We start from the raw sequence: 25,104 nt of genomic DNA on the forward strand, positions 1-25,104 counted from the left end.
TAAACGTGAAAAACTTTCGTTGGACGAATTTTCTTGTAAACTTCATATTTACTGAGATATCGCACTTTGACGCACTAATGAGCAACCCTGTATATGGAAAAATGCCATTAGTCAGTTTAATGTTTTTTTTGTTAAAATGAAAAATATGAAAATGATTGCGATTGGCAATCAAACTGATTAAAAAAGTAAAACCCCAACTAGCCAGATATTACCATGCGTAACATGGTTTTTTAATTTTTGCCGGGAATTTCTGGCCGCAGTGCCCTAAGCTAATTGATTTCACTTTTTCACTCGACCGCTGACTGCCTGGCATGACCAGGAGCGGAATTAAAAGGAGAATCAAGATAAATCAGAATTAAATTTAGAATGAAAATTTAATTTCTGGATTAATTAAGCCACCATTGACTTCTCAACAAAAGTTACAATCATTTAGTGCTATGCAAGTCAATGCATTAATTAGTGATAATAGTACTGAATAACATGTGATTCGGAGCTGCTGAATCCTTTAATTCCGTTTTAATTGCATCTTTCTAGTCATTATTTAGATTGTGTTGGTTTCCGCATTGGTAGGACAGGTGCTAATTTCTGCTGCTTCCGTTTCGATATTTCTTCGGATTTGAAAAAAAACTAAAATATTTAATGAAAGTACAGTTTTTCATTTCAACGGCTGTTGCTTTCTATTCTAGGGTCTGATAAGTTGATTATTATTATGACCATGGCTATTTTCTTCATGACTGGTAGACTTAAACTGAAACTTTCAAAAAAAAAGTTGTTCGTCTGAATTGAAAACAGATCCTTTAAAGCTTTGTCTGGTCATTTTTTCATTAATGCTCGACATATACAGTTCAGAAACATCTTTTTTATTAATTAGATCTTCAAAATGCGCATTCGACGATGTATTTGAATAAAAATTACCATTACGATAATTTGTATTACAAATATGTCTGCCGATTCTGGCTCAAAATGTCCGAAGATCCATTCATTATTCTGGGACACCGGGTGTTAATATAAAATTACATCAAATTCAATGAAACAATTCTGATAAGACGCGTGCGATAAATATGATTTAAGTATGTATTTCTCCCAAAATGACTTTCACACTGAGTTTTCATATTTAATTTATTTCGCACAACTTTGTACGTTGTACAAAGTTGTACAAGTGATTGTTTGACTCTTAATCGAAGATACGATTTCATCTTCTTTACATTATTTTGTTTCTTCGATGATCTAGTTGGGGGATTTCTTTTAAGTAAGCTTAAGTGAGTCGTTTTAGTAAAACGAAACACCTAAGTAAAAGTGCTTATTTCAGAGCGTATTCTCAGGGTATGTTTAGTTCATACTTGTAATATGAATCAAATAAGAATGTAACAGATTCCATCATAGAAAAGTATTTCTTGATGAGTCTAGTTGTTACATTTCAGAATGTCAAGGGAGTAACCATATTTTGACTCACTGTAGATTAATTCTTAATGAAACTTTCGGCTGTTTCCGGTATGGTGCTTTGGATCCATTTACAGCTAACTCAGAGCGAATTGAGTTGCTAATCGCCACTCGACTCGCTTTAATAAGCTTCAAATCCTCGAGCTTTCCGGGTATATTCAAAATAATTATTGAAATATTCTGTAAGAGTTCGGGAGAATGTTATCTATTCAGTTCTAGTTCAATCGAGATAAATGTAATCGTAGTGAAAACTGAATTTCCAGACCCTGGAAGTATAGTTCGCATTTCACTATAATTGGATAGTAATCGAAATGAATCCAGTAAGTGCGTATCAATATTGCCCCAAGAAACCCTAATCTTAAACTCTTGTAGCGAATCACGTTCGTGATTCACTCATACTAGTGAGTATTTTCAGCATCTCGTGCATACATGTTTGTATAATTGAACGGTCTGCTGTGTGGAAAAAGAAGAGGCTTTCTCATTGAAGAAGATTGTTTTCTTTCAACACATTTTGTCGGATAGATGTAGGAAAATTCAAAACACCATCGGAAAATAATATGCAGGAATACAGGGTTGTCAGATACAGATTCTAGATGTTAAAGTAGCAAGATTTAACCAAGCATGTCGTAGCAAAATATGTATTGCACGATTACGATAATGCAAGACGTTAAAGTTCCTATTTCAATTTGAAATTTATGTCATAGCTTGGACAATTTTAATTGAAAGTTCGCAAAAAGTTGGAATATTAGATATACGGTACTACGGTAGTAGGGCCTGGGTAACACTGTGATGAGTTGCCCGTTTCAGTTGATGCCGCTCTGTGAGTTGGTGAGTTATAACTCATTATTAGCCGCATTCATTAAAGCGGATTAAAGCTTTACCAGAGCCGAGACTGAAACTTTAACATCTGAAGAAAAGGTCAACAACATTTTTATGAGTACTTAATGTTTGACCAGTTTGTTCAAACAACTAGAAAAAAAGGTTACCTTATTTTTTATAAGTAACGTTTATCCAGCAACGGAACTGTGCCTGTGCGTTGAGTTTGCGCATCAAGCCATTTGTGCAGCACTGCACCAACTCCTAAAAATTCACTGAGTTACCCAGGCCTATGACTAGGAGCTACACGCACTATGCTTTTTGGTTATTTTTCATCAAAAATTATTAATGCTTATTTGTCTGACGTTTACATAATGCATTGCCTAGCATGATTTTTTGAAGAATAAATGGATGTACCTATCTGTTTGCCGATGAAACAACCCATTCTTGAAATATTACCAATTTAATGAATTTATGAATCAATCATTTGGTAATTCCAATTTATTTACTGCAGTTAAATTTACTTAGTAAATTGTCCACTATTTACCGCAATTCATATTCTTATTCCTTTATTTAAATTTTGTATTGCTCGAAATTACCGTGTTGCTTCCCTATGGTATTAACTGCGGCGAAATTTGTTTGTAGAAAGTCTCCGCGCGATTCAATTCATCCCCATGCCTGCCTGGAAATCGTTCGTCCAGGAAATTTCGAACGGATAGTGAATAATGAGGGGTGCGCTATCTTGCAAAACCACGTATTAAGTCTGGGAAAACGTTTTTCCAAAATCTTTTTGACGATCTAGACAAGCTGGCAATTCATATGTTCGAACGTATTCATTATAGATTATATTATAGTATACGTTATTTCTTTAACTTTCTTTGGAGAGTTCTGACTTGGAATGCAAGTCATGTAAAAATAGACCAGGAGGGTTACAGATTGGCATGGCTCTAATTCCGTTAGAGACACATTTGAAAGATTTCGTCGTAATTGTCCTGGCCTAAAACCATTTTTCTAATATTTGAAGATAAAAAGCCTACACGCTTATAATGAATGAAAGCTTTTTCTACAGCACAAGCACTTAATTATATGCGAAGTTTAATAACTTAATTATAATGTTAGATGTACACAAAAAATTATGTGATTAATTGGTGGTGTTGAATGGCTTAAATGTGCGTCATTTTTAGAATTTCGGAGCAAGGTCTCTTTTTTTCCTGATAAATGTTGTTTCGTTTATTAACTGTTGGCAAGTATTCAAAACAGAAATCGGTTTAGTTATCGAACTCTCTCGCTATGCCTCCGATAATTCAGTAGTTGGCATAGGACCGCGTAATGCGATTTGCTTTCGTGCGTATTACGTGTTTTCGCCATTCCATAGTGTTACCGTGTCGTGACGTGACTTTTTTACACTAAAAACATTTTTGTCTGATATTTCACATTTCGAAAGGGCGCCAGACGATTTCTCTATCGCCAGACAAAATTCAATCAAATGAAGTAGACTTTCAACTTATAGATGTGAAATATTCACAAACAAGAATTGAGTGTACGAAAATAACTTTTTCAAGCAAGTTTCTACTAGCTTTAGATTTAGTTAGATTTATCCGGTATTTTTCCGGTTTAAATAGGGTTTAGAATCCGTTTGGAACGTGTAATGGTTTTACAAGTGCTACAAAAATTGTCAAAAGTAACATCTTTTAAACAGATAAAGATTTTAACGATATTACTGGATACAGCAATGTACAATACTTACAGGTCAGGTCAACACTCGTCTTCACTATTAAAAATAGAAGTAGCGGAAGCCGAAACATTATTTTCATATTTGATGTAATCTTTTAAATTTAGCTTTTACTTTGATGTTTTGTCGCACGCAATACTAGACATGTAGATTTTAGTTGGATTTCTACTTACCTGTTGTTTTCCAACTTCGGTAACATACAGGAGAGTCCATAAAAATGCCGACACATTTTAAGAGGTGATAAATATTTTAAAAACAATCATATTGTGAATCAATTAATAAATCTGGTAATAAAGTGTGCCATTTTACATGTCTGAAAATAAAGCGTTTTCGAAATTCAAGATATTCAAAATATCTTCAAATCATTCTGCAGGTTCACTGACTCACGCATGTAATGTTTATTGACTATAACTTGAATTTTAAAACTGTCCACTGACATGTAATAATTTATTCAATGGATCTGATTATTTATCTATAAAACGAAGCTTGATTCAAAAAATTCTCAAATAAAAAAGTTTATTTTTTAGCTGCTTTACCTTGCTTATGTTTCAAAATTGCAAATATATTACCGAATTGTGTTTTCTGTTTTAGTTGCTAGTTGCTCAGTGAGCACGCATTGGTTAGCAATAAACTGCAGAAAATTTGATTAAATTCGCCCCAAACCCAAATTACTTAAAAAACGGAACTTTTTGTTTAAATTGTTATAAGCAGTCCTTAACACTTTTTAAGATCTCGGTCATTAGCTTTCTTACCACCGGCCCTTAAAGCTTGCCGGCGTATTTATCAGTATATAGAAAAGAATACCGTAAGTACTCGTGATTCAATTTAATAACAATGTTAAAACGCAACTTATTAGTTTATGAATAACCCGAATTTTTACATTTTATGCCATTTGCCCGATTAGCAAATGTTCTAAACTAAACTTCGTGTATTCAGCACATCTATTCTCACGCTTTAACTTCCGTTTCTCGTCAGGTCAGTTAAGCGCCCGATTCAAATATATTGTTTAAGTCTAATCTCCTATGCTTTCTTTGCCATGTTGAGCCAGTATATTATTATTCATCAAATTTGCAAGTAGCTAAAGTTGCTCCGAGTTTGGCTCCAACTTACGAGGAGCTACATAGCTTGTTTTTGTATTCCTAGCATTCCGGTTACATTCGAATCTATCATTTTCTCCGAAAGATTTGATTACGTGTTTTTGGTATAGTTCATGAAGTTTGAAGAGTTCTTACTGCAAATTCCACTTCGTTTTGATCAGAAGTTTCCTTTAATTTAAACGAAAATGTAATTTTGTTCCAAGTTTCAAAGTTTCAACTTGGTTGCATTAGGTACTGATGTTTCAAAACCCAATGATCCGTGAGTATGCAGTATAACATGATTCTTAAAGAATATATCAAAGGACACATAGCCGCTAAATATGAAAAATTTGTTTCTTGTTATTTAAAACATATTTAAGAGACTTTAACTAATTAATTTTTTTTTCAATTTTCAACTCATTACTATTTCCTCAATAGATGTTCATAATGTTGAAACTGACAATATCCTAAACAAAACTCATTTTGAACATGTCTAATTACTTTGTCGGAAATTATGGTTGTCGCATTCGTTCTTACAACTCCTCAATGTTTTCCTTTACTTTTCAAGGAACTTGATAAGAAATACGTCGTTTATAGGTCTTAAATCTACAGACATGGGAGCCAATTCGACGGGTTCTTTTCTACAAATCTATTTGACTGGAAATGCATTATTCAGATACTCATGGACATGTTTTACAAAATGAGAAGTTTTTTGTTGAAACCAGGTGTTTCTATTGAGGACATCGGCTTCATTAGGGTCAGGAAGCAGAGTAACCAAATCTGAAACTATTTTCTTCCTGAAGGAATTCTAAATCTCTGGATCTAATAATCTTCCCTTAAAAGATAATCGGTCGTATATCACTAACAATGACACTTCCTAAACATAGATTTTTTCTGGATGCTGAGTGTGGCCTTTCCTCATCCAGGATGTGTCTTTTCTGGCCCAATAACGACAATTTCCACGATTTAGATTACCATAAAACACGTCTGCTTTCCGAATAATCTTGGGCGAGAGAATTGTTATTGTATAAACATGAAATTTTTGGGTTTTCAGATTTCTCTTGACTGAACATTGAATCGCCAATTTCGATTTTTTGAGAGATAGTGGGGCATGAAAATTTTTTGGGAGTGCACCGTGATGATGATTAATTCTTCACGATGTTCATCAATGACCATACCACCATTTTCAATATTCTTCATATCACTTTGCGATATGGGTGTTAAAGCAGGACACGAGATATGATAAGAGTACGAAAAATAGGATTATCGTTTAAATAAATCGTCGATGACATAATATCACAAATTTACATTGCACTGTATAAAATTTTCTGAAAAAAAAAGAACAATTTAAAATACCAATAGACTTGATGATTATTAATTTCCCCTAGAACAACTTCGAATATGTCTGTATGACAATTTTGTCCATGTTTCAAAACTGCAGCTTTAAGAATATATTATTACGTGCTGTCAAAATAATATACTATTTAAAGTGTTTTCAATAGATCTTAAAACATCTAATTATTTCAACTATATTCCACTTCACATCATATAAATGTGCGTTTTATTTTCAGTTTACAGCGATGTGAAGTAGCTTCAGTAAAATATAGCGGTGATGATAAATATTGCGTATACTACATTTCACACAAATGCAACCTTAGAATAATAAACAAACAGTTTATTGTTATATAATACATTTCAGCAAGATTAGACCGCTGGCTATTTTCCGATTACAAACTACCTAATTAAACTTGAATCACATTGAAATATTTGTGTTCGCTTCGACCGGATCGCGTTGGGGGAACTAAGTGTGGTTTTGTTGTGTTTCGTTCAAGACTGGTCGATACTTCTAAAGTTTAATTGTAACGTTAAATATCCGATAATTAAGATTTTTTCAAGACTGCGTAGTGTTTCCGTTGCATGTGTTTAGGTGTTTTTGGATCTAATTTATTGTGTTCGATCCCCACCAATAACCGATGGGTTACGGTGTGGAACTGAATGCGAATGGTACAATTCCCAGTATGAATATGGTAAGTATATGCACAGTTGCGCAATAATAACATTCAGGGACGATTTTTCATTCAAAGCTACTTTTTTTTCGAATAGAGCAAGTAAAACAATGCACGTTTACCTAGTTGTCAGTCAAGGAATCAGTTGAAATATATGCGATCATCCATACCCATTTATTGAGAGTATCAAGTAGTAAATTTTAATTGAATACATTTCATTAGATACCCGTTTCAAACTTGTCTAAAAAAATAGTTTTCAAGAGTGAAACTATCAAGCAAGTTTGATCTACAATTTCTAGACACCCTGTTTCTGGAAATAAAAATGATAAATATATATTTTTGTGTATCGTCGACGTCCTGGCAATAGTCCAAATGGGTAGTTTTATGGAAAATCGAATTTAATTTCGTATTTCGGAGCCGAATTTCATTTTGCAGAATGGAACTGTAATTAAGCAAACATAAATATATGCTGCTATAAATTTGACGATTTTTCCAGATGAACATTTTTAATTTAATATCTCGTCAACTATACCTAAACTTAAATATACTTAGGTCACATTGAAGGAAAGTGTTTAGATGGCATAGCTAATTTTTGAGGCAAATATAAGTATAAAATTACACACCGTTTTGATTAATCGTTGGTAATTGCGTGGAGTACTGACAGAAGTTTCGATATGAAATGAAGTATTGAAATAATATTTTTTGGAATTAATTTATGTAATAAAGAAGTGGATGCTAGTATATTTTCTACAATGTCGCATATACAGGGTGTCCCGTAAGCACATGATCCAAAGGGTACTGCGATATTCTTTGGATCAAAAGAAGACGATCTGACCTAACTTTTATTAACAAAAAATGTCTGGCTCCTCTGCTATTGATGGTCAAGGGTCTTCAAAAAAATGTTTTTTTTTTAAATATCGGGAGAATGGTACGATGTATTTTGGTGAAACTCGCTGTGAATTCGTTCTAATGTAAGACTCATATTTTGATGAAACAATCGAGTTCAGCCGTTTTGGACAAGTGGTGAAAGAACTTTTTATTTGTTGGATGGATTCAATTAATTTTTTTTGGTTGATGCACTAATCATTTATTCACAATTTTGTGCTGTTTGTAAAATCTTGTAGCGTTAATAGTTTTTGCGCAAAAAAATGTCTGTTTTCTTACCACTTAACAATGTTAGACATTAAGTGCAAGTATGCGGCGCGTACACGCGTAATCCTTCATGCAAGTTGTCTTCGCAAAACACTAATACTTTGACCATGTCGGTCACTTCTTCATTAGAATAGGTCATTTGAAACGAATTTGTGAGATTGATGGACAATGAATTTATGCCTCGTATCACGATATTTGCAGTTAATGTTTGAAGAATTTTTTTTGCAGGGTTTTGCGAGAACGGCAAGCAGCCTAAAATATTAATTAAGAAGTAAGACATGGACTGTGTTTATTAATTTGTAATTCGTTTCTTAGAAGAGTAAATCACAATGATCCGAAATATGTAGGTTATTTGCTAAGTCTATATATTTTTTGCTAGATGTTACAAGTAATTTTGATTATTATTCTTTATTTTGCCATATCGTTAGAATGCTTAATTTTTTATATACATGGTGTTCAAATTGTTATTAGAAAACCCAATTTCTTAAGATTATAGAAACCGCTTTTGCAAAAAAAACTTGCTTTCAGCTGTAAAAGTGGCGTACAAGCAGATTCGTTTTTGGTCAATTTTAACTAACAAATCATACGTCACTGACTTTCCTTGATATAAAAATTGCTGTTCCACTTTTAAAATTAAAGTTCAATTTGGAATCGTCAATGTCTTCTGATTTTTTGTATTACGACGCACTATTTGGAGAATAACAATAAATTAATTTGATTTAGCGCATAGCGTAACTGCGCTGAATTGCACCGCGATTGCTAAGTATGATTTTCATATAGAAAGTTATTACTTCCATGATTAAAATTCGGTAAACTAATCTTTAGTCTTAAATGGGTGGGTTGCTTAAAAAATCATGTTGATCACAATCGAAGCGTTTTTGGAATCTTTCTTACCTATTAAGAAAATATATTCTAAATTACCTGTATAAAACTTCCTGCAAGAAATGCGTTGTTTTACCACACGTTTCACTTATAATCTTATTTCTTGATTAAGTACACAAAGTGTAGAACAATATTAATAAGGAAAAGAAAAATGCATGTAAAAATGTGTAAAATGTTTAGTGGAAAGTATCCGTAATCCCCTGTACTTTGAAAGCGCGGTTAGTTATACATAATATGTATATCAAAGTGAGAATCTCTTGATATAATGGCGGGCAGTTAAATTAAAGCTTATACAATACTTTAGCAAAGCGTACTTTTAAAATGTAAAAAAATCTTTTTCCACTGGAAGTAGCTAAAAATAAGTAAACCAACAAAACAAAACAAATAATTATAAGCAAATTCTATCACTTAGTTTATAAAAACTTCTCTATAAGATTATGTCCTTCGATATTATCATTTGCGGGTTTATAAATTGATGTGTTCGTTTATTGCATGGCCGAATATCCAAATAAATTTCGTCCAATATTTTCTCTACATTCTCTTCTAGAAAATATAAATTACCGTCCCCATTATGGCTGCTATCCAATACACAAGGACCGAACATCAAATGCCGCCCCATTCATTAATACTAAACCGATATTGAAAACTGTGTCTTGCGGCGCATGGAAATTTTCCTCCGGTCATCGACGATAATTATGACAATTGTTAATTTCCTCTCGAGTAAACTCAGCTTCGTCCGTTAAAAAAATGCATTTAAACAATGGTCCGTTAAATTAATTTAAATGTTTAATGTATTTAAACAATGGTAATTTAAACAAAACAAATTTGTTATCCTAAAGGAAAATTGCCGACCTGGAGATGTTGTACTTGTTGCATATGAAAAGCCTGCAAATCTTGTAGTGTTTTTCAAGCCACTGTAGGTCAATTTTGAAATTGAATAGCGATACGCCTTGAACTTCTCTGTGGATTATTGTCTACAACATCTAGAATATCTTCTTCACCTTCCAATCCGAGCCTGTGTTATGTTTCAGAAATATTACATGCATTTCTAAGCGACGCAGTCTCATTTACTATTATAGTAGAAACCATAAACAAACATCAAATTTGTATATTTATTACGTGGAAATTTATGAAGCATTTTCACAATTTTTAAAAAATTCCAAAGCACCTGTATTTAAAATTGGTCATTGAAAACAAGTTAGTCAAAGTTATCTGAATAAACTTTTTATACACTTTGGTTGTTTTGTAATTATTTTTAATTGGTAGGGTTTAAATTACAATTGATCAGTGTTTCTTGGAAACAAATAATGACGAACATATGAGCTTATTTTGACTTTCTTATTTCCATGGTTTCCTGAATCGCCCTGTATTATTTTAGATTTCAATAATTTTATCAGTACAGTTTTTCCTTACAAGAATTATCCTGCCAAAGAGTTTGAGATCTCTGTAAGCAGAAATCCAGCTTCAATCGTCCAATAAGTTTTAATGTGTTAATAATATGTTACAGCTTTATTTTGAATGTGGGTAGCGGTAATTTACTAAATTAAACTTAACAATGGAAAAGTTTAAAAAAAAATCCTCTTTTTGTAGGTGAGAGATAAAGTGTAAAAAAATTAAAATGTAGAATACAGTAAGTTTTAAATCATGTATTTATAAGACTTTTTGCTTATTTTCTTTTTGGTAAAGAATTGGTCGGTAGAAATTAACAAGAGTTTTTATGGATCCGTTGGATGTAAAAAAACTCTCTACCATCGCTCAATAAAGAGTATTTTACATATTTTATTATTATTAAAAGACGCCACATTAAGGTATTTGTTTTCTTAGTTCAATAGAGTTTTACGAAAAATAGACTTATACCTAATATACATAGCGCAATTATTTTTAAGATCAATGGACAATGTAGATGCTGGAAAATAAAGTTGTGTTTGAGAGTTATATTTTCAAACCAATTAGTTTGTTATAATCACAATAAGGATAATATAAATAAATATAATGTTAATTTATAAATTCTTTGGGATGTCGTCGTAATTCGGAAATTTGTTTGTTTGTTGAAACAAATGTTAAACTTCTTTATTTTCCAAAGTTTCGGCAGTGCTCTGCTGCCTTCCTCCTCAGGGTTGCAGATACTGTAAGGAAAACAAGAATGCAAAATCTATCTAACAGACCTATTGTTCTTGAAGAGCATATTTTTTTAAGAATTATTACAAACTCATAATATTTATACCAAGGTTAAAAATCATTATAATAAGCAAATAAATGTAATTATAATAAGGGTAGTTTAAAGTGATGTTCTGCTGCCATATACTTAGTATTTGGTTCAAGGCGTTTGAACGTTTTTCCAATTGCAACTTAAATTTTTTTCTTTGTTTTTCTTCTTCTTGAAATTCCTATCGGATATTGGAAATCATCGCCATTACCCGGACCCTGTCAATCGCCCGCCTGAAGAGTTCTGCGGACGTGCAACCAAACCACTCTCTCCAGTTGCGCAGCCAAGAGATTGTTCTTCTGTCTTTTCTTTTACCCTGAATAAATAGCTTAAGGATGTTATAATATATCTACTCTCAGAACATGCCCCCGAAATTCTCGTTTTCGCCATTTTATGGTGTTTTTATTATATTATAACTTCTTTAGCGTTATTCATTCAGCGTAGTACTTCTTTATTCGAAACATTGTGAACCCATGGTATTCTCAGCGACCTCCTATATGCTTCTATGTTCTTGATCTTTTCCGATCTAAGTGTTCAAGCCTGCATTCCATACAATAGAATGGATATTATATCTAGGCCTAGATATGAACCTAAAGAAATCCAAAGGCATGACAACTTAAAAAACCAAAAACAAACCACAATAGACCATCTATAAATATTCATAACAACCTGGAATGGGTATAATATCTCTTGCAGAAAAAAACTTGTTAACACAACCAGATGTTGTAGGTCTTCTAGGCTGTCGGCGACAATAACGGTATCGTCTGCGTATCGCAAGTTGTTAATTATTTCCCCGTTTTTGACAAAACGACCGGTTTCTCCTCACTCAGATTTTCTCCGACTTTGACTCGAGCTGTTTGGTGCCAATAGAGATTGGATATTATTCTTATGTCTTTGCTATCGATGTTTTTTCTCTATAGTATCTCTAGGAGTTTTGAGTGTTTTACTCTATCAAATGACTTTTGAAAGTCGATAAAGCAGATGTACATGTCATGATTCATATCTAGGCATCTCTGTCTCAATACGTTCAGTCCGAAGAGCGCTTCTCTTGTGCCCACGTCCGTCTTAAAACCCATTTGAGTGTCACTGATTTCTTATTCTAATTCCTACGGTTACGTATGATTTTATGAAAACTATTTTCAAGGTGTGTCTCATTCGGGCAATTATTCTGTGATCTGAACATTATCTGGCTTTATTTATCTTTGGCAGTGTCACGGATTTTGAGGCTAGCCAATCCCTACGAATTCTGCCCGTCTCAGGCACTTCGTCAGGTCCTGCTGCCTTTCCGGGTTTACAGTTTTTAATTGCTCCAGTATACTCCATGTCTGGGTTCGCCAGTTCAGTCCTATTATCGTTGAAAAGTTCTTTATATATTCGCTCCACCGTGCCAGTTTGTCGGTCCTACAATGAAGTCTTGTTTACCAACACATCTGACTGTCGTCTCTTTGCTCTTCCAGTCATTTCTTTTATATATATATATAAATAATCTTTATTTCCTACAGAAAAAGGCTATCGACCCAATCGGTCTTTCTGCCCTTTTCTTTTATATTTTTGTGCATATTGATAAAATGGTATTTGTCTTGATAGGCTTCAACCTCTCGACATTCATCATGAAGCAATTTTTCCTTGGCCTGCCTCACTTTACCTCTGCTTTATGGCCTTATAGATTTGCACATCTTTGTTCTTATATTGACCTCGTATCATAACCAAGTCCAGGATCTCCTGTGTTATCCATTCCTGGTTCTTTCTTTTAATTGATTTCAATTCTGCATTTCCTACATCCTTCAGTACTTGTTTTGTGTTTTGCCATTGTAGGTCTTTAGTGATATTATAATTATAGTTGTGTCGTAGTTCGTTTAATTTGCCGTTTATGTTACATGAGCTCCTGGGTATGTTTTTACTGACTTAATAGTATTTCTGAATTTTCTACGAATCATAACGTCTGATTGTGCTTTCCAATTATAAAGACGACGTGAGGAAGCTGATAGAATATGTTGGTTATTATCATGTCTTCCCTTTGACAGAACTCGACCAATCGTTCTTCTCCCTCTTTGCGAAGACCTAGTTCGAACTTGCCAATAGTACAGTTAGTAGTAGTATGTTGCACTCTCTTGTCGACTATTATACAATATTCTCAATTCAACAAATAATTTGATTATGGTAACATGCAGTAAGAGTCGTCTGATTATTGCAATTTCTTCAATTATGACTCAATAGTGACTTATAATTATTGTAGCGTAATTAAAATTATCGGCGAATTGTTCTGACGCGTTTATCGGCTCAATTTGGAAACCCATTTTATTGTAATTAATAGCTGTCAAATAAAAGTTCCATTAGACGAAGTAGAGTGATCTGGCGAAAATAAAGATAAAGCGTTATTTCAGCGATACTGGCCTTAACCCCTACATCGGCAACGCCTTGGATATGGACTGTTATAAAATAATTCTGGAATTTTTAAACGGGGAAACTAATATTTTTTCAGTAGATGGTCCAGTTTTCAATAAGCTATTGATTTAACGCGACAGCCTGACGACAAATTAAAATTTAAATCTGGGAAAGTTACAATGTCTATGATTGTTTTCTCGATATTCTGATATATTTTAAGCGTTGCATATTTTAAATTAAAATTTGAAATTTTTCTTTTATGTCACCATGTCAATGTTTCCGCCTTTACCCTCTCAAATAACTTTCCCTTAATAGTTGTTGGTGCTCTAAATTGCAAATATATTATCCAAAGTTACTTGGTGGTACCAGTTTAACAGCCTCAAGAGTCAAAAAGCGAAATATTGATTGAACAGAACTGTGCTGTAATATGAAATGAGCTTTCATTTATTCATTCATTTGCTTAAAAAATTCTCAATTTTAAAAATAATTTTTCACTATATCTCTTGATAACATCTGAAAAACTTGTGATAATTTTTGACAAGCTATTTTACTGCTATTTGGCAAGTTAATTAACTCTTAACAACAATGCAAAATATGAATAGATAGAGGACGACTTATTCAAATTGGTTATTCATTAATTTATTAGTTTAATTAGTTTTGATAAAATCAGATTGCTGCAGTAAAAGGAGGCTGTAAATATGTTAGTACTGGTTAGCAATACATTTTAATTTGCCCTGAAAATAATGTTAGTTAGCGGATGTACGATTATAAGGCATTAGTCAGAAATCCGAAACGTCTTTCCAACGTGTATAATTTCTCAAAGTGCAAGTTGCGATTTTTGTTTGCTGTAAATGACCGCTCTGTGCCCACCGAAAATGTCTACAAGTATACACGAAAATTACATTCCACTGTTCTACGATCGTTTGTTTTCAGTTAGCCATTCTTGTCCACTGGATGGTTCCTCATTAAGCAAGTAATTGTTTATGGTCAAAGACAATTAAAATTCTGCATCTAAATATCGTTTCCTGCTTGCCTATTGTTCGTTCGAATATTTGTGTCGTATCAACAACAGCACAAGCCTTATCTGCGAATCGATCCTTTTATGCCGCTTCATTAAAATGAAAAGAGAAGGTAGTGGAGTTGTGCGTCAAGACAATTGACTGAAAAGATCAAAGCATGCCTATACATGTTTAACCAATTTCACAAAATAGGTCAATAATTGATCGTTGGGTTCAAGATAATTCAAGTTCAAGAATTTTTTTTTTCATTTCAGCTTAACGGTGATGATGAATGGGAGTACGAAGAAATTATATTAGAACGAGGAGGTGCAGGTCTAGGGTTCAGTATCGCTGGTGGAACGGATAATCCTCATGTCGGCGATGACACTGCCATATACGTCACGAAACTGATAGGCGGAGGTGCAGCTGCAGCTGATGGACGGCTACTTGTTGGCGACTCTATACTGGGTGTCAATGAACAGCCCGTGGTGGATGTTCCACATGCCGTGGCGGTAGAAGCCTTGAAGAGGGCTGGAAATAATGTTAAATTGGTAAGTTTAACTCAATATTTTTTTGTTATCACCATAAGCTCTGGTTTTTGGAAAAAGAAGCTATTGAATTGTTGTGGTTAGTTATTTATTAATATCAATACAATGCGTGCTCTAACCTCAACTAATTACCCCTGGAAAGCGCAACAAGATTTCCCAGTAAAAAGACAAGCACAATGTTTTCATATGTCGATAAATAAAGTGGTCTAGAAGATCAAAGAAACGATTTGTTAATTGCGAGTCACAAGTTTAACCCTGTCGTTAATTAAGTAGTTGTCATTAAATGTTCCTCATATATTTCGTCCTAAACAACTACAAATCAAGTTTGCGAGCTCTTCAAATTACAAACACCACATTCGTTCGTTGTCTTCAATAATGTACTTTTGTGACATATTGAAATTATAACATAAACCGTTTGATTTTAGTTTTATAACTTCAGCAGCAAATGCTTTCCGGTTTGGTTTCACCCTCATGAAAATAGTTAATGTTGTACTTAGTTGTACTGAGTGCTTTACTTAAATTCTATGAGCAACACAAATTTGGTAATATTTTGCTCTATGCATAAAATTTTCTATTCAATTATAATTTTTAATTTGTCCCAAAGTACTTAAGTTTGAGACTTCGAGTTCATGGAAAAACGATGAAATTTCGTTTTTAAATACAAGAATGTTGCTTTCGCGGTGAAATCACTGCACCGTATTGTTTCTTTAATCTCTTTACTTATCCAGCTTTTGTTAATTTTTAGTAGCGCGACTCTTGCAGATGTTCGTACGGACTTGTGCACAACAGTAATGAATAAGCTTTCCTATGCATTTCTGGGGACACACTCAAATGTAAACTGTGATTGATGAAATTAAAGTAGCCTCAGTTTAATTGCCTAATGACATTTTATTTATAGGACAAAATGCATGTTTAAATAAATCAGTACATTTGTTAAATCTTAACGTGAAATGGACAATCGATTTTTTGATCCTATTGAGCGGTTTCTGAGAATTAAAAAAAAAATAATGGGTAGAGAGTCCAGGGTCCGCAACAACTTTAGTCAATGAAAAGTCGAAAAACAAAATAACTGTGTTTTATAAATTGCACTGCAAAATTATTTGTTATTTAAAAACCAAGTTGTCAAGTTTGGTAAAAAAATTATTTGTTAATTATTCCCAAACCGCTGAATATATTTGAATACAATATAGTAGCAATAGCCATCGTAGAATTCCACTTTGCAGCAAAATATGGAGCTAAGTTTTATTTTGCCAATTTCGTTTGTACGGCTACGTCACAGGATTTGTTATAGGATTTGTTACTTATTGTATTACTGTTCAATTTTGACAACAGTTTTGTGCTGCATTTGAATATTCTCCATCCATTTTAATTTAGTGGTTTCAGACCCCAGAATAGGTAGAAAAATGAAGTTTGATGAGCTGTAACTCGGAAAATATTCATATTTCGAGTTTTTGTTACATGACTTACTTTCATTATTTTAGCATGTAGAATCACCCTTAAAAAAATTCTTACGCAATATCCGAGCACCCTGCATACATCGCTTGAGAAGGCTGTTAAATACCTCGCACATTATATTCTCCGGGCTACGAGTCTGAAGAAATAAAAATGTTCAGTATATAACAGCTTCTTTCTCGCCCTACGTAAATAATACAATATTTTATTGGAAAACGTAGTTTTTATGGCATATAACGCCTAGCAAATTTCATTCCAATATCATGAGCGTTTGGCACTCATTAATAATTTGTTTTTTTTGTGTGAACGTGAAGAACCTGTAGTTCCGTAACGAAGAATTTTTCGAGTATATTCCATAAAACTCATATTACTTTTCGATTCCTCCATGGACTATAAAATGTCTGTGCTTGAATCTGGAACACAGCGGTATTATTTATTAAGTTTGGGGGTTTTGATAAAATTCTCCAGTTAAGTGCAATATTTTTTTATAAACCGTTAACGTCTGAAATGAGATTTAATTACAATTTTTGACCAAACTTAATCGCCCTATATTTACATAACGCAGTATTTTAGTAAAATAGATATTTTATAAAGCAAATTCATATTAGTCTAGAATTTGTCATTAATCTCTAAATATCCTGCATAGAAACTGACCTGACCACTTTGCATAAGCTTAGTTCTATTTTGTTTTCATGCACGACAAATTCTCTCTCGACGTACATCTCAGCTGCATCCATTGTTGGTTGAATTAAAATTATTTCCCGACTACTCGTCGCACAGTGTCCTGGCTTTGAGTCATATTCTAAGCCATCTAAGCCATATATGGTGTGATATAAAGCTTCGTAATGCTTTATTTTGTTTAACTCTTTCCTAAGTAGCTTTTTGTAGAATTCGCGCTATACGATATATGATTTTTGTTTTGTATGGATCCCGTAGTCGTTATTTAATAAGACTTATCTATCCAGTACAGTTCACTAGTATCATTATTTTAAATGAATTATGAGCAATGTCAATTTTACCGAGGTGTTAGTTGCTTCTGTACGCCAAATAGGTTTCAATCGAATTTTGTTAGTACTACTGAAGCCTGTAATGTATGTGGGGTAGATGTACCTATAAATTTAGAAAAAAGAACGTCTCGCTCTCTTTACCAACCAGAGCTGTGCTAAACGGTTATTTTTATGGAACAGGTTACAACGTTGCCGTTTTACTTTGGTATTAAGATTTAAAATTCGGTTCCAAAAGTAACATGTTACTTTTTAAATTTTTCATTTATAATTGGCAATGGTAATGATGGTAGAAATAGTGATAAAGAATGATTTAGTTGATTAAAACAAAATAATTCTTATCATTGGAAAAAAAATATATATTCTCATCGGTTAATGAGTTATAAGTAATTTATTGAAGCGGATTAAAGCTAGACGAGACCCCAGACCGGAATTTTAACATCTAAAAGAAATATCAACAACATTTTTACTTTGTCCAAACAACTATCAAAAGGGACATCTAGATTTTCTCAGCACCAGAACTTAGTCCAAAGATAGTCGACGAGTTTTCTTGTAAAATCGATCTATTAATTTCGCAGAAGTATTTTTGAAAAAAAAACACATAAAATTATCAGAAGAGATCAGAATCAGAATGATAAAAAGATATGATAAAAATTTCAGTTCAGTTCTCCAAGAATCATCAACAGTCAGATCAGTGAACTATTGCTTAGTTTGGAACCTAATATCAAAGTGAAACTGTAACGCTGTTCCAGAAACACAACCGTTTATCACACCTCGAGTGCGAACAACTTTTTCAATTTTATGAGAGTTCCAAAAACAACCGGTTAAATTGGCAAACTGCTGCATCTGGATATATCGCTGAACAGTGTCGAATCGGTTCTGTGCTGGTGCGAATCACTTTTTCTGGCCTATGAGGCGGTTTCAAAAAACAACCGGTTAAATTGGCAAGTGTAACTGCGGCGTCAGGTTAGACATCTGGAACACTGTGATTTTAGCGGTTGCGTTAAATATCGACCATCCCTATTACCAACATGTTTGGTTTTGGAAACATACTTATTTGCCTTTAAATCAAAATGAAACATAATTGTTAACGAGACTTGTTAATGAGGCCAACCTAGTTACTCTGGAAACTGTTTACTTAAAATGTTGATTAAATAAGTACATATATTGAATAAACATTTCTGTGATATGGCGTATCCGTTGGTTGTATTAGTTTATCCAATGAATTATCATAAAAGAATCGTTAGTTACCCCTAGAATTATATTACGAAAGAGCTCTGGTTAAAGCTGAAAGGAAATTGCAGTCATTTTGTTTCGTGATCCGGATTTTCCAAGATGTGGAGGGTGTAATATTGCGACCCGCTTTTTATACTCGTATGAGCCATACGTTCTGGATTTAATAAACACATAGTAGACATAAGTGAATTTTTGAAATTTTCTGCCATTTGAATAGTATAAGAAAAATTGATAACTTGAAATTTTTTACCCGTTTTAGTTCATGCTGGTCGCGTAGCAAAGTTGTGCATTTTCCGGTGCAATGTTGTTTGCGTGTTATTTCTTCTTTCGACGCTTACAGGAGCATCAGTTTCTAAGAAAAATTATGATAAATATTCCAAAGTAATCCGTAATTTTTAAGGAGCATTTCTAGTAAAATTTGCGGTTTAACAAAAACTCAAGATCTTATAAATTTATTCAGTCACTATAAGGTTACTCGAGTTTCACTTAAATTAAATTTTAAAATTTACGTACCAAATGATAGCAGATTACTATACATAATTGAGCAATATTATCGTAACTCATTAAATTTATGGTACCTATTTCAGCTTCTTTATCTTTTTTAAACCGCTGGTGAAACACTAATCGTTTGAGGTGTCTTAACATTGTTTCTGACTGAAATGCCGTGTGTCTTTTTTGTTAATTGTATGGAACTTTCTTTGTATTTCAAATAGCTTATTCGTTCAAATATTCAAATATTAACTCTTGCACCTGTATCTCCCTGTAATTTATCTCTCTCTCCTAATAATTTCTCAATTGTAAACAACAAAATAATTTCTATTTCAATTTACTACTGAATATTTTATTGAGTCAATTAACATTTCCTTTAGGTTGTAGGCATACATAGGTATATAAGTTAGGAACGGACTGAAACTGGAGAAATTTGTACAAACGGGTAATGTAATTAGTTTTTATTGCATGATTTGCGCATCTTTTTGAAATTCATCCAGTCCAAATGTTTTTACATTTGTCAACTTTTTAAACGACACGTGAACGAGGATATTGGCTTCTCAAAAGGACGTAATATTGAACGGAAACTGGAATTTCTGAAAGGAAGTATGTTATTTATTGTCTCGGTTATTTGTTCTCAGTAGATGTGGCTATAGGTAATAATAATATAATATACACTACTTTCAATGTAAGTAAGGTCAGTATAGAATTAGCGGAATCGGGAAAAACCAAATTTTATATTATTTGAAGGCTGGGGAGAAGCTGCCTAAACTTTCTTGAAGCAACTTTGAGCCGGCGGGAAAACCACATTTTCAGTTTCATCCCTCTAGTGCATAAGTATTTTTTTAAATCGTTAATTGCTCGCAGAATGTGAAATTTTGCAACAAAAACACTTGAACCGATAACTCAGCAGAGAAAGAAAATATTTGGCTCACGTACTAGATGGATAATAATAAAAACTATTAAAGTTCCGAAAATAACAATTTTTATATTTCGCCATATATTTTATTATTATTTATTGCCAATTGGTACTTCGATTTTGTAATACGGTGTTACGCGTAAGTTTGAAAAAGAAGGATATGAAATGAGGATCGATCACAATAAACTTTTTTCCAATTCAATTTCATACCGAATTAAAGCGCGTACCTATACTTTATTGCTTCAGCATCCGGATCATCGATTATCGCCTGTATTATACAATAATCTGAACTATTGAACTAGAAAACGAGCAACGAATACCGCACCTAGATCACCACAAAATAAATAATCGATAACGGTTACTTTTATACTTTTATTTCTTCAGATGCAGTAATGCGGTTTTGAGATTGATTTGAGAAATTGAGATTTCAACAAACAATGGCACATGTGTATTTAAAAACCAAAGCATTGCGCACTGCAAAGTCTCAAGCAAAAAAAATGGAACAGTTCATGGTGTTATGTGCAAGAAATTATAATTTAACATTTTAGTTTATTGATAAAATATAAAACAAATGCCTGCTTTAGCGGCTAGAATAATATGTTGAACGATAAGTAACATACAGATACTACATTTAAAATATGTATTTTCTACTTATAGGACCATATTTTAAATTTTCCATTTATAATCATTCTCTTTCTCGTGTTGCTGATGTTATAATTTAATTTTCGTTTCTGTTTAAATGCGTTTTATTGTTCCATAATGGCAAATGTCAGTCCAGTCCTCATTTACTTCGGTGAGAATGGGTCTTGTTCTTCAATCTGATGTGGGCAGATAGTTTCGTTCCAATATTGTGAAAGTTTTTCTGTATCTTTCATGTGTTGTCAGCCGGAACGCGCAATGTATTTTGCTCAATTTTGGTAAAAATTGGAATTCGTTTAAGGCTTGTCAACATTTGAAATGTGCCCTACAATTAATTCCTATTTATAACTCACAATATGTTACTACCTACTAAAGATATATAAGTAATTAACTAACATACTTATTTTAAGTTACAGTTAGAATACACAGATTTTTAATGAAAAGATCAATAAAGCAAAACTTCTTCGTTTCGTGTCTCATTATAGAACTGATGTTTTTCAATCAACTTACTACCAGCTACCACCATTCATTGATCTTGATTAGGAGTAGAGCATTTCTTACAACTGGCCTTTCGCAAGTTATTTCCGATTCGGAGCACTCAAATAAAATGATTGCACACTTAGGAAATCTAAAGTCGAAAAGTGTGCACCGATTTCCAGTATATTTTGCTTGAGTCGACTGAGTTTTCCGGTTTGCATTTATTCGAACTCGCGTCTCGGATTGGGTTTTGTGGAGAAATATTTTCGGTTTACCTATACGAGGTCTCTCTGACAGCCGACATTTAAATTGCCTTTTTGTGTAAGTCGATCCACGAGCAACCGTAATAACAGAAATCGACCATATAAGCTGTAAATCTTTCAAATGTTGCTTTCTATTTTATGACGTTGAATTTTGAGTTATTATTAACTGCCCGATATTACTAAAACGAAGCAAATATTATGGTAATTTCCTGTTTTGCAGAGTATTAGACGTCGACGGCAACCTCGTCACATGAGACTAATGGAAATAGAGCTACTTAAGGGCAACAAAGGGCTTGGCTTCAGTATCGCAGGAGGTATTGGAAATCAACATATACCAGGTGATAATGGAATTTACGTCACCAAAGTTATGGAGGGTGGTGCTGCACAAGTTGATGGCAGACTGATGGTGGGGGACAAATTGATAGCTGTCAGAGATGCGGAGGTAAGTGCTTTTTCTTGGTGTCATCAATTCAACTTCTTGCGCTCTCTACAAGTTCCTAGAAATTAAGCTTTGCTTGCTGCCTGAGCAGACCCATATACAGGATGTTTTATAAACAGGGAATACATAATATGACAAAATACCTGAATAAAACGTACTTTTTGACTACAAAGCTGTCGAAATATTGAAATACCTAAGGTTTATAAACTTACCAATATTCCCACTTAAGTTGTTGCCATATAAAACTCATCAAGAAAATACGTGATTGGAGAAAGTCCTAACATCTATTAATTTTTTTAGTTGTGTACGGAGTTGCTCAACAAATATGAATTCATCTTAAGAGCTTTGTGTGTTGAAGTGAATTTCGAAAATGGCTATAAAATACAGTTGATCAAAATTGAAAGAAAATTGAAATCTGCAATTAGACAGATTTACAGTTAGCTTTTATAATTTCGGCTTCAATTATCTACAAAAATCAATTTCAAATGTTTTTTTAGTTTAATTTCAATTATGAACATTTATATCTTTCTTTTAAATTCAACACGTCTTAACCTTTCAGTTACATACTAAATAGGAGATAATTTTGGAAAAAAATCATTAAGCTCGTTTTTTCACCATAGATTGATGTAATTCCCTATTTGAATTTATTTTACAATTTTGTGTGTTGTTCCAAATTAATAGCTCTTCGAATAGAAACTTCGTATACTACTGAAAAATACTAATTTCTGATGGTTGAATATGAGGTTTTATATAATCTTTATGAACGAGATCTGTTTGCAACAAAATGGTAATAAGCACGTTTTTATATGGCTGTAACTTAAGTAGGCAACTGAAGATAAGCGTGTTGTAGTGTTTCTGTCTTGAAGAACAAAATATTGCAAGCTGATGTTTTATGACAAGAATTATGGAGGGGCCATTTATTGTGAGATTTTCCTGAGCCGAAAATATAATGTTTAAAAACGTTTCAATTTGGGTGATATGACTTTATATCACAAACACTGCTATTGTCCTGATCTTTTCTATGATTGTCTTGGCATCCAATTAGCGCAATTAGCCTCGGTGTCTTCAGCTTTGAGTAATTGTAATGGTTTCAGAGGGGACAACAGCAGCTTCCAAAGTCGCTACAATGAATGTCATCCAACACATGCGGGATTGGACACTTCTAAAAGCCTTGCAATTATTTTAAGTTGGCAGTTTCATTTGACTGATTATTAAAGAAAACGGCTTATTTTTTATTTTACTGCGCGGTGTAAATTTGGTGTTTAAGTCAGTGTGAAGAACGTATTTAGAGTTACGTAATCATAAACATGCAATATTATGAATTTCACTATAAGAATCAATAAAAACCTGAATCGGGTAAAACCTGTTTAGTTCGACGGATGTAGCACTACTACCGATGAAACTTTAACGCAAAAATGTAAGAGTGATTTTTCTGGTTTTTATTAATACCGTTTAGTGACCCAAGTATTAACATTGGGTCACTTTATATCGCGACATTCAATCGAAATTCGATAAATTTAAGTACGTTTTAATAAAAATCAAAGATAATTGGAACCATCAACCGGCATTCTTGGAACTGGAATGTACTTTCTTTAGAACGTTGAATTGTAAAATTAAGTACATAGTTGGTACAGGGTTTAATTCTAATTTTTTTAAATTCTGGAATGCATCGTTTTAAAATCTTGAAATAAAAACATTACTATTCAATTTGAGGTTAAACATTTTGCAATCGGTAGCAGCCAGAAGTTCGTTCATAAACACAATAAAGTCAATAAAAAAGTTGTTTCATAATAAAGTCAATAAATTTAATGGAATATTGGTTTTGAAAATATTACAAATGTTACTTGTTGATGTTGAACTCCATAATAAATTGAAGGGCAAATGGAATAATTCTCGCCTCACGTTTAATGGAAAAGAGAAAACAGTTTAATAATGTTTTTGGCCATAACGTCCAAGCCATTGCAAAGTGCAGAGTACAAAGCAAGGGCAAGTAGAAATAATTTTAAAAAAATTCAAATTTTACAAAAATAAACGTTTTTAGGGCAGAAAGACCGATTGGGTCGATAGCCTTTTTCTGTAGGAAATAAAGATTATTTATATATATATATAAACGTTTTTAAATTAGCCATTGTTGCACCTTATTACAAAGAGCAAAATAAAGACAGCGATGTTCTCTGGATCTCTGCTATTAGCAAAATCACAAAATATTAAAATATTCTCAGTTATTTCCGTTGCCAGTCGAGTTGTAATTAAATTACCACCAAAAAGTACCTGAATTTCTTTTTGCCTCTGAAAGTTTTGATTAAAACTACTCTTCTTTGTTGCTCGGTTCTAAGGAAGACTTAAGTTCGAATTAAACAATATCCGGATATTAACGTTGCACTGTCTTCGTCGAAAAATTACAGGTAAAATGCAAGTTGAGGAAGAAGTTTGAAATGTGGAAACTTCCTGAAATTTTAATCTGGCAATTTTTGTTGTTTGAAGACTTTAATTTAAAGTGGAGCCATTCTTTTTGCTACTGAATAATTGCAGTTTTCATTTATTTTTTTTTCACTAGTTTTGGAACATATTTAGTTTGCGCTGAAAATAAATTAAAAATAAACATGTTTTTCGTTTGAATGATCATTGCTCGCTTTTTACCAGGAATCAAATGCATAAGGTATTTTTAATTAAATTTATTATTCATAGTAGCCTCAAAAGTTCAACTTCAGAAGATATATTTTGTAGTATTAGCGATAAGCTGACTTATTGATTTTCCATAATTGTGATTGTGATATACAGGGTTGCTCATTAGTGCGTCAAAGTGCGATATCTCAGTAAATATGAACTTTAGAGAGAAAGAAAATTTTTAAGAAAATACGTCCTACGAAAGTTTTTCATGTTTAAAAGGTCCACATTTTAAAATTACTTTCCAATATACGGGGTGTATCATAAACGTGTGGTAG

The 25,104-nt window shown here is 33.0% G+C and overlaps 1 protein-coding gene across 18 annotated transcripts in view; it reads left to right on the plus strand.

Moving 5' to 3' along the window:
* LOC109533899 (disks large 1 tumor suppressor protein) overlaps positions 1-25,104 on the plus strand; it is a 476,297-nt gene that overhangs the window by 400,383 nt on the left and 50,810 nt on the right. For 17 of the 18 annotated variants that reach the window (XM_048670186.1, XM_048670185.1, XM_048670184.1 and 14 more), the window contains 2 exons: positions 14,969-15,244; positions 21,941-22,162. In XM_048670186.1, the coding sequence (XP_048526143.1) occupies positions 14,969-15,244; positions 21,941-22,162 (498 nt within the window). Of the gene's footprint in view, positions 1-3,553; positions 3,797-6,763; positions 7,092-14,968; positions 15,245-21,940; positions 22,163-25,104 lie in introns of those variants that run through there. The other variant, XM_048670202.1, reaches the window with a different exon arrangement.

Source organism: Dendroctonus ponderosae, unplaced genomic scaffold (assembly GCF_020466585.1).
Source record: "Dendroctonus ponderosae isolate FM_Combo_2020 unplaced genomic scaffold, Dpon_F_20191213v2 Dpon_F_20191213_1, whole genome shotgun sequence".
Lineage (NCBI taxonomy): Eukaryota > Metazoa > Arthropoda > Insecta > Coleoptera > Curculionidae > Dendroctonus > Dendroctonus ponderosae.